The sequence below is a fragment of the Myotis nattereri genome, assembly GCF_964212035.1.
Source record: "Myotis nattereri genome assembly, chromosome: 6".
In the NCBI taxonomy this organism is placed as follows: Eukaryota; Metazoa; Chordata; class Mammalia; order Chiroptera; family Vespertilionidae; genus Myotis; species Myotis nattereri.
Window position 1 is genome coordinate 89,141,205 of NC_138081.1, and position 11,681 is coordinate 89,152,885.

Sequence of the window (11,681 nt, forward strand, 5' to 3'; positions counted from 1 at the left end):
TTACTCCTCGTTTAAATCCCAGATGAACTTCAAAGGCAAACCTTTCATATCCCTTTGGAATATTTTGTCAAATCTTTCATTTTGCTCCACTGTCAAGTGATGTTTCCAGTCTCCAATGGTACCTAGAAATAAGCACATGATCAGCACCTGGGTGAGTAGGTGGCACTATCAGGGCAAGAGTTTCTTCCCACCCACTTTCATCTCCTCCTCAAGCCACGCTAAATATCTGGTAGTTCTCCATGGGTTTGATACTTCATGTTTCCTTATACAGAAATGAACTAAGAAACAAACTGAAAAACACTTCTGTATTTCACTATCCTTAGCTATTATGCTTTCACCAACGACTACCATTAAATTATAACCTTTATTGAGATGGTATAACAAAAGTAAAATAGAGGACTAGGTTATAATTTTTTCATATATTTTACTAAATACCAGGCAACAAAGAAATACAAGTACCATATATTTTCACTCATATGTGGAATTTAATGAACAAACTGAACGAACAAGCAAAATAGATAGATTCATAGATAGAGAGTAGACAGATAACTCTGATATTGGGAGTGTAGGGTGGAGAGAATGAGGAATAAAAAGAGAAGGAACTCATGGACATGGACAACAGTGTAGTGATTGAGTGAGGGAGAGAGGTGGGTAGAGGTGGAAGATGGGATGAGGGGATAAACGGGAATGTTGAAAGAATAAAATAAAGAGAAAATATATATCTAAAATTAAAAAAAATAAATGCCGGGGACAGTAGTTGGCAAACTATATCTATCATGTAAATTAATTCTTAACACAACTCCACAATACCAACATTTCTTCATTTTTAAAATTGAAAGAACTGAAGGGATTAAGAAGTACAAACTGGTCATTACAAAATAGTCATGGAATGTAAAATACAAAAAGACTATATGGTCAATAATATTGTAATAACTATGAATGGTGCCAGGTGGGTACTATAATTTTTGGAGGGATCACTTCATAAATTATATAAATGTCTAACCACTACACTGTGTACCTGAAACTAATATAAAATAATCTTGAATCACAACTATAATTTAAAAAGTAAAAATAAATGAATAAAAAGCTAAAGATAAAATAAATAAAATTGAAAAGAAAGCCGGGCCAGCAGTGCTCAGTGGTTGAGCGTTGACCTATGAACCAGGAGGTCACAGTTTTATTCCTGGTCAGGGCACATGCCCGGTTGCAGGCTCAATCCCCAGTGTGGGGCATGCAGGAGGAACCAACCAATGATTCTTTCTCATCATTGATGTTTCTATCTCTCCCTCCATCTCCCTTCCTCTCTGAAATCAATAAAAACATACTTTAAAATTAAAAAAAAAAATGAAACCCAAAGATTTTCAAGTAATGAAATCAAGGTCACAGAGGGTATTCAGAGCTGTCATTGCTTCAGTTTTACTTGCTGGAACTTAGAAACTGCCATTAAGCCAATTTTTAAATGTAGATTATTTGGCATCTTCAACTATCAAATTTTCTTTCTTAAACACTAGAGGCCCAGTGCATGAAAATTTGTGCAATTGGCAGGGGTGGGGGGTTCCTCAGCATGGCCTACGTCCTCTTGCAGTCCAGTACTCCTCAGGGGATGTTCACCTGCCAGCATAGGCCTGCTCCCTGGGGGATCGAGCATAAGCTGGCAGTCAGACATCCCTCTGGCAGCCCGAGAGCCCTGGGGGGATGTCCAACTGATGGCAGTGGGCCTAAGCCATCAGTCGGACATCCTTAGTGCTGCCTAGAAGGTAGGAGAGGCTTGGCTTGTGGCTGAGCAGAGCTCCCCCTGTGGGAGCACACTGACTAGCAGGAGGCAGCTCCTGCATTGAGCGTATGTCCCCTGGTGGTTAGTGCGTGTCATATCAACCTGTCCTTCTGCTGTTAGGGTCAATTTGCATATTACCCTTTTATTATATAGGATTACCATTGGCATTTGGAACAGTTGGCAAGATATTTATGGGCATTAGAATTACTTTGTATTTGGTCTAGTTAAGCAATGAGACTTAAAAGCTGATAATAAATGGGACAAAAAAGAAACAATTTTTTTAAAAATATAGCAATTTCAAGAAGATCTTCATTACCTAAGAATAAATATCCCTCATCAAAATGCTAAGTTATGGATAAATTAGTAAATAAAATATGAATAAAAGAAGCACAAATTATGTTCTAGAAAAATGTACATTAAAACATCAAAAAAAATTTTTAATTGAAATTAAGAAATATCAGGGGGAAAATATATTCATTCTTAATTCCTGGCATGTCATAGAGCACAGTAAAAATTAATTGCATGTTGTTATTGAATACTTGAATTCATAGCATATTGGTTTCATGAAGTATTATTCTACTTTTTACATTGAAGAAATATGATACATGAGGAAATAATTGTAACTCAAACTCCCTTCCCCACAACAAAATGCATGTTGGTTTACTTCTAGAATGTTCTAGGAGAAATAAAGCAAAACAATAATTGGAGCTGTCCTGGTCACACATATACATTATCTTCAGGTAAGACTTACTAACCAATTTTAAAGAGTAGGGACACATAGACTAAAAGGAAGGAATGCAATATTGATTAATTAGGGTCAAGTTAGACTATGTACTAAAAAATTGTGTAGTTTCCTGGAATACTTTTCAGGGCCATTTGCAGGTAAGATCTTTGATTCTCTCCAGGTTCCAAATGACAGTACTTAGAAAGACATGGTAAAAACACCCCTTAATTAGTGTAGGGACCAAGCAATCATGGAACTCTCAACACTTTTGCTTCTAAAAATGCCTGATCATCACCTTTGCGTAGAAAATGTCCCTCATCTGTTCTTTTCCCAAATTCATATTTTAGAATCTCATCATAATTTGCTCTTGGATCAGACTTCATGTTCTGAAATGTAGCCTGTTTCACAATAGCTTCCACATCCTCTTCACTCAGTTCTTTCTCAAGAAAACGGCTGATTTTAAGCACAGAACTTCTGAGATCCTGAAAGAATTGTGGGTATGAGAAACTATTCAGCTTACAAAGAATGCACGAGTTACATCCCAACATCTTCATCACATTTTGGAAAACTGAAGGTGATTGGACTTATTGTAAGTCTAAAGTTTGGCAAAGATATATTACTTTACTATTCCTTCTATGAAAATGAGTGCTCTGGTTGTCAGCTTTGTTAGAACTTTCTACTGTTTGATTTTATAAGGACAACTCACCTTCATTCACTCATTCGTTCATTCAACTAGCACTTTTAGGAATGCTTTGTTTCAAAAACTGTGATAAGTGCTGGAGAAGTTTAAGAGAATAATAATATGCTATCTGTGCTTGTTAAGAGTTTATAATTTCATGAGGGAAAGAGTAAAGCAAGTAATTAAATACAATGGCTACAAAAAAGGAAAGTCCAAGTTTGGTGACTTCATTGGTTATTTCTACCAAACACAAATAAAAGAAGACTCAACACCAATCTTCAAACTCTTCAAAAAAATCAAAGAGGAGGAAATACTTCCAAACTCATTCTATAAGTCCAGCATTACCCTGATACCAAAGCCAAATGAGAACACTACAGGAAAAGAACACTAAAAACCAATATTATTTATGTAAGATAAGATACAAAAATCCTCAAGAAATCACTATCAAAACAATTTAAGTACTGGGTTAAAAGAACTGTACACTATGAACAAGTGGGATTTACTCCTTGAATGCAAAGATGAACAGCCCTAGTTGGTTTGCTCAGTGGGTAGAGCCTCAGCCTTCAGACTGAAGGGTCCAGGGTTTGATTCCAGTCAAGGGCATGTACCACAATTACAAGCTCCTCCCCAACCTGGGCCCTGGTCAGGGCACCTGCACTAGGCAAATAATCAATGTGTTTCTTTCACATCAATATTTCTCTCTGTCTTTCCCTTTCTCTGTCTTTCACTCTCCCTAAAAATCAATGGGAAAATATCGTCATGTGAGGATTAACAACTACAACAACAAATGATCAGGAACAAGGCAAGGATGCCAATTCTCCCCATTTATATTAAGCCTAAACTGGAAGTCCTAGCCAGAGTAAATACACAAGAAAAAGACATCCAAATTTAAAGAAAGACGAAAATTATGTGTTCACATACAACATGATTATATACATAGAAAACACTATAGATCTACAGAAAACAAAGAAACAAAAAAAACCCTGTTAGAACTATACAAAAAAAACCCCAGCAAACTTTTAGATACCAAACCAACATCCCCAAATCATTTGCATTTATTTACACTAATAATGAAAAGTGGTTTACCAAAATGGTCTCTAACTAGTTTGCCTAAATTTTCTATTATCACTTTTAAACCCTTTAGAGGGAATTACATTCTGAAGGTACTAATTCTATCATTGGTATTCTTCTAATAACTGTCAAAGGGCTCATTATTGCTTTTAAGTTGAAGAAATTACTATCACTAACGAAGACTACAGACCTTGCATGGTCTGGCTCCTACTGTATACACCTCTCTATCTTAATCTTTCAATCCCTCCACCTTGCTCTTTAACTTCTTCCTTCCAAAAGATCATGCACTTGACAGATTCAGATAATTTGCACACTCTCTCTTCTTGACTTAGACTTCTCTTTTACTTCTCTGCCAACTCATATCTATTCGCTTGAAGTTGTCATGTTACTTTTCCAGAAATAATTGCCTATTACTTATTCCAGATCAGTATATTTCATGTACTATCATACCTGCACTTTTCCTTGATAACAGTTATCACAGGTTTGAAGTATATATACCTACTTAGTGAATACTTGTCTTTCCTGTTGGATTATAAATTCTATAAATAAAGGGTTCAGTTGTCTTTGTCTGATGATTTAGGGTCTGTCAGATAATAGGCATTTTATAATTTTGAATTAATGAGCAAGATATGTAGCAGTGAATCAATATATCAAACATAGATCACAAAATAGTGAACTTCAAATGTGTTTGGTTTGGTTTACACAATACATTAAGACAGTTTTCATTGGATGCCAACATGTAAATATTATGTGATTTCCATGAAAGCTACATTTCAAGATTCTCTTTAATAAAAACAACAACAAAACACAAAGAACTCTCATCACTGGGCACACAATTACCTCTGACTAATTGGCCAAATCTTAGTGACTTCTCGCCCCAGGGTTGTTTTTGTTTGTTGTTTGTTTGTTTAATATTTTTGTTGGTTTTTAGAGAGAGAGGGAAAGAGAGGTAGAGAAACATTGTGCCTCATACCAGGGATCAAGCCTGCAACCCAGGCCCTGCCTGGGGATCGAACCAGCAACCCTTTAGTGCATAGGATGACAACCAAGTAGTCACACTGGACAGGACTGGCCCCACTGTGCCTTTTCTCTTTTTTCAATCACTGGTCATGTGAGTTTGCCCTTAGAGACACAGATGGGTGCATGAAAAGGAACCACATAAGATGACTGTGTACAGTGGGAAGAGACCCCTGAGGAAACCAATAACTGAGGGATGGGCAGGAAATGAGAAACCCCTGAAAAAGCATGAGAAGTAGTTAGGTTCCAAGAAAACTGGGAAAATACGGTTCATTAAAACCAAAATCAAAAAGGGTTTCAAAGAGTTAATTTTTAAAAATAACCTTTGCCTCTTACCTTTTTCATTTCCTCATACATCATAAACAGAATACTGAAGTCATGTCTGTGCTCATACCAGCCTCTGACGTGATCAAACCAACGGCTTCCTACCACTGGGGGGGAAATTAGTAAGTGACAAGGTAAAGATGCTGCACTCACCAAACAGCAAACCTGAGTCTTTCTTTTCTGTTCTGGAATCCCCTGGAAGGAAAGGAAAGCCCCCACCACTAGACATCTATGTTACCTGGTAAAAATGGTGCTTTGGGAAACAATTTCATGATTTTAATGGAAATCTGCCTCTCCTATGCATGTAGGAAAAGCAGCAGAGGAGAATATAAGAAGCCCAAACAACTCATTGTGAAGATTGAAGGGAAGCTCCTTACTTTCTTACTTCTTCCACCTGAAAATCTGTCTTTATTTCTCCTTTTATTATCTATTTTAAGATGTCTGGATAGCAACTTCAGATATCTATAAGACAGAACCTGAATCTAATCTTCTAAATAAGTGAGAGCCCCAGTTTCACATTCCACAAGCCTCTCCCATCAACCTATCCTCCTCAGTGTTGAAATGAATATTGCCCCGCTGCCATATAAAGCCTACCATAAGTCCATGACAGAACACAAACACTACATACACTTTGAATGGGTACACCATTGCGGTTCTCTTATGATCTGGTCAAACTGTTTCTTAAACAATATGCCTTTGCAACCATAGCAATCCCCAAAGTGGTCCTGGTGAGAATAGAAAGGCCATTGGGTGGCAAATTAAATTAACGGAGCAGTAACCACTTATGTGCATCCAGCTTCTATCATTACTCTTCTTTCTTTCCTTAAAATATGTTCCCCAAGTTTGAAAATTTGGCTAAATGGCAACATGGCCTCATAAACAAGTTGAATGCATAAATTCATAGTTACCATTTCCATCTAGAAACCTTTTCATGAAATGTTCCATATCATTCCCAGCTTCAAACCGGACCACCAGATTTGAAAAATGAAAGTATGAAGTCATAACATCCTTGGGGTTTCTGTAGACGTAAATAATCTGCAGGGGGTATAGTAAAACAATTTTAACAATTCTCGGTTGTCCTTAGAGTTTGTTGTTGTTTTTTCACACCAACATATGTCACTATATGAATGCATAATAATTTGTTTCATCCAGCCTACTACTATGGAAATTTAGGTTATAGCCATTTTTGTTTTCTATTAAAAAGACTGTTGAAGTAATCAACTTTATTCACATAACATTTCCAATACACAAGCATATAGAAATAATTTTTAAAGTAAAATTATTTATTTGTAAGGCTGGTTAATATTACAAATTACCCTGCATAGAAACTGTTTCTGCCCTAACCGGTTCTGCTCAGTGGAGACAGTGTCGGCCTGCAGACTGAAGGGTCCTATGTTTGATTCTGGTCAAGGGCATGTACCTTGGTTGCAGGCACTTCCCCAGTACTGGGTGTGCAGGAGGCAGCTGATCAATGTTTCTCTCTCTCATCGATGTTTCTAACTCTCTATCCCTTTCCCTTTCTCTCTGTAAAAAATCAATAAAAATATATTTTTAAAAAAAAGAAAGAAACTTTTCAATGTACCCTCTGTGAGCGTTGACATTTGTTAAAAAGCCCAGATAGCATTAAAGAGCATTTCAAGGATGGAACTGGAGAGCATTATGCTAAGTGAAATAAGCCAGTCAATGAAGGAAAAATACCACATGATCTCACTCATTCATGGATAATAGAGACCATTATAAACTTTTGAACAATAATAGATACAGAGGCAGAGCTGCCTCAAACAGATTGTCAAACTGCAGCGGGAAGGCCAGGGAGGGTTGGGGGGCAGGAGGTAGGGGGGTAAGTGATCAACTAAAGGACTTGTATGCATGCATATAAGCATAACCAGTGGACATAAGACATTGGGGGATAGGGGAGGCTAGGGGACTGTCTAGGGCAGGGGGATAAAATGGACACATATGTAATACCCTTTGTAATACTTTAAGCAATAAATTAAAAAAATAAAAATAAAAATAAAATTAAAAAAAAAGAGCATTTCAAAAAGGAAACACTACTTAACAGATGATGTTGAAACAAATAATTATCCATATAGTATAAAACTGGAATTCTACTTCATACCTCACCACAGACCCTCAGGAAAAAAAAAAATCATTTACAAATGGATTAAGGATTTAAATATGAAAGCAACATTTGACATCTTAAAAATGAAGAACATATTTCTGGTTTCAGAGAAGAAAAAGATTTCCTAAACAGAAAAAATTTATTTCCGTTAAAATAAAAATTGATCAATTAAATTGTGTTAAGTTTTTTTTTTTAAATATATTTTATAGATTTTTTACAGAGAGGAAGGGAGAGGGATAGTTAGAAACATTGATCAGCTGCCTTCTGCACGCCCCCTACTGGGGATGTGCCCGCAGCCAAGGTGCATGCCCTTGACTAGAATGGAACCTAGGACCCTTCAGTCCCCAGGCTGACGCTCTATCCACTGAGCCAAACCGGTTAGGGCATGTATTCAGTTTTAAAGAATGCTATTAATCATAATATATAGCATGAAGTTACAAAAAGCATTGAAGTATGAGAAAAGCAACACATATAACCAATAATTTATTAGTATCCAGAATATATATAAAACAAGTCATTAAGAAAGAGACAATGAAATTTAGACTTTGGACAAAAATCATAATAATTTCACATAATAAGAAATAATTATGGCAAATAAACATATCAAAAAGTGCTTAATCTCATTATTGATTAGTAAACTGCAAACTCAGATTAGTTTGAGATATGATTTTATAATTTATATTAAACAGTAAAAAGTTTGGCCTTAGCCTGTTTGGCTCAGTGGATAGAGCGTGGGACTGTAGACCAAAGTGTCCCAGGTTCGATTCTGGTCAAGGGCAGGTACCTAAGTTACAGGCTCCTCCTGGCCTCGACCCTGGTCGGGGCTCATGCAGGAGGCAACCAATTGATGTGTTTCTCTCACATCAATATTTCTCTCTGTCTTCCCTATCTCTCCCACTCTCCCTAAAAATCAATGGAAAAATATGCTCAGGTAAGGATTTAAAAAAAAGATAAACAATGTATTGCGATGTAATATATACATTTGCTGCAACTTACTTATCCATCAATACACTAAACATTGTAGAGCCATACAATAAATTCTACTAAACCATTAAAAAGAATAGAATTTTATGTGCTGTCATCAAAGAAATGTTGCTGTATACTATATAATCACTCTACAAGCAATGTGTGGGATGACCCAATTTATCTATATCCTTATAATTCCATATATATATTTAATGTGTAAAACAGTATCAAATTTTATAATAATCGCATTTGAAAGACTGTGGATGAGTGGGGCTGGAAAAAAATATTTGAAGAAAGTATTTTTGTTTGTGCCAAAGGTCCATAAGCTATTTCTATGACTTACTTTAGCTTTTTTGTTCTTGAGACCTTTTGGTACTAAATAATACGGGAGGTGGGAACAGAAGAGGCGCGGAGACGGTCTGTTGTGACAGTCTGTTTTGAGTATATTGTATTCTAAGAAGGGGATTCTATCAAGCGTTGCCAAGTCTTCAGTTCTGTTACGATGTCCCTCAAAATAAATCAAGCTTAATATCTGCTGAGTCCAGATGGTACCTGTAAAAAGAAATAATTTCATTTCCGACCCTGAATTAATTTTTTATTAACAATGTCTATAATTATGCCATCTATCTCAAAACTATTTGGAACTTTTTCTTTCTTTTTAACCACTCCAAATATGCCAAGGAAATGTGCCCAACTTTTTTTTTTCTATGACTTTTACATTAAAATTAGCAAAGATAAAATTAGGTGTTCTAAGTTCCGTTTTTACTCAAAAAGAGTTGTGATAGTGATTTAGATTAATCCTTCAGCTCTTTTGTTCCCTGTGATTCATGTACGTTCTGTTCGTGTGATTTTCTGTGGCTGTCTCTGTTTCTCCTTCCTTAGTCTTTCTTAAAGCTTTGCATTTTGGAAATAGAGATAGTTTTGAGCTCAAGACCCCCTTAAACTTTTCTTTTTAACATTGTATAGGTCCCCAAATACAGTGCTTAATGAAAGTACTGATAGGCATTCTTGTCTCATACTTGATTTTAAATGTTCCACTATCACGTTTGATGTCTGTGGTAGTTTTTGTTAGAGTCTATTCATCAGGTTAAAGAAGTTGACTTTCTCCCTAGTTTGCTAATAGTCTCCCTTAGGAATTTATGCTGAATTTTATTAAATGCTTGTTCTGCACCTGTTGAGATCATAATTCAGACTTCTTTCTATGCTCTAGTAATGTGGGTGAACTGCATTCATATATGTTTAAACCAATCTTGAAATAAAGCCACCTGGTCACAGTGGTATTTTTTTTTTTTACATTGCTGGATTTGTTTTTGCTTATATTTATTTGGTATAGGATTTTTGTGCCTATGTTCATGAATATATAATCAATGTACTAAAAGAATGTGAGGTATCAATAATCTTCCAATCATTGCTACTCACTTGAGTAGACTTAATAGATACAGTAGGTTTGATAAAGTGTATGGTGAATTCTGGAAAGTCACTAATATCCCCTTAAGATGAGTAAGAACTCAGCAGATTGGACTGAGGACAAATAATTAGGCTGGATGAAGGGTAAAGGAAAAATTCTTATGGGCTGCTAAGCAATCTGAGGCACCACCAACATCTAAGGAAGGAAAATAAAAAACACCTGATATCAAATGTGCTGACACATTTTGCAGAGCAGAAAAATCCAGGGAAAAGACATTGTATTACTAATTTGGGGAAAGTAAAAAGGGTCCTCAGTTTCAAAGTCAATGGTAAAAGGGAGGGACTGGAGCACTTTCATGAAAATCAGGAATGACTTTTTTGTATTGACTTTGACTCCAATGTATCTCTGAGCAATATTAACCACTTCTTACAACATTGGTTCAAGAACACCAGTCACCCTGTGTTCTAAAAAGCACATATAAAAGATAAGCTTTTAAGGGGAATGTAAGATTGAAGACAGTTTCCATTATTTCAAAATTATTTCATTATTATAGGGAAATAAAAGCAATTAGAGTAATTGAAAAGCATATTAGGAATTAGTTCTGACTGGGAGATGCTGCTAACCAAAAGCCTGCTGGGTTTTTTAATTTGTTTTCTTCCATTCTCAGAGAAAGCCAACAGGTCAGCATTGACCTAGTATCTGCTTTGGCTCAATATTTGGTTTCTTTCGAGGTGCCTTAAAAAACAACAATATATGCATTTTAATGACCTTTTATAGTAAAACTTTGAGATTTGTTTAAGTTTATTAAAAATCCGAATGGTGCTCTAAATGTAGGCTGGGCTACTGTTAATGTCTGGAAAGGGGCTCATTTGTACACATGTATTACCAAACCAGAGTGAAAGCTGATAGCAGGTAGTCCACTCCTCAAACTTACCAGATTTTAGATATGTAATTATGAAGACATCATCATCTCTAATTTCAAAATCATCTAGATTTTCTAGAAAGTCAGCATCAACGAAAGAAGATTCAAAATTATAGCCTTTAAAGTTCAGCAAATATGTGTTTTTGTTGTCCATACTTATTCACCTACAAGTAAAAACAAATAAAATTCTTTTCAATTTCTTAGTATTTTATATTATGTACTAACACTTACTGAGTGTTCAATATATGCCAAGCACCTTTTAAATGTCATGTGTCTCAACCCATGCCATACTAAACAGCATCCTAATAAAACTCTAATATGCAAATCAACTGAACTGCATAACAACTATGATGCACAATGACCACCAGAGGGCAGATGCTCAAAGCAGGAGCTGCCCCCTGGGGGTCAGTGCGCTCTCATAGGGGGAGCACCACTGAGCAAGAAGCTGGACTCACAGCTAGCAATCGCAGCAGCGGTAGCGGGATCCTCTCCTGCCTCCATTGCAGGTGGGCGATAAGGAGCAAGAAGTCCTAGACTGGGAGAGCCCCTGACTGGGAGAGGGATGTCTGACTGCTGGCTTAGGCCCAATCCCCCTGACAGGAAGATATCCCTGGAGGGGTCCCAGACTGTGTGAGGGCACAGGCCGGGCTAAGTGAACCTCCCTCACCCCACTC

General features: G+C 36.5%; 1 protein-coding gene across 1 annotated transcript; it reads right to left on the reverse strand.

Annotated features, from left to right (window-relative positions):
- On the reverse strand, positions 1 to 11,161 carry LOC308521617 (amine sulfotransferase-like; the record flags this gene model as incomplete). Its single annotated transcript, XM_081094672.1, has 6 exons — positions 1 to 122; positions 2,794 to 2,980; positions 5,602 to 5,696; positions 6,498 to 6,624; positions 9,021 to 9,229; positions 11,020 to 11,161. 6 exons carry the CDS (start codon positions 11,159 to 11,161, stop codon positions 1 to 3), a joined length of 882 nt encoding a protein of 293 aa, XP_080950798.1.
- Positions 11,162 to 11,681: the final 520 nt, after the last annotated feature.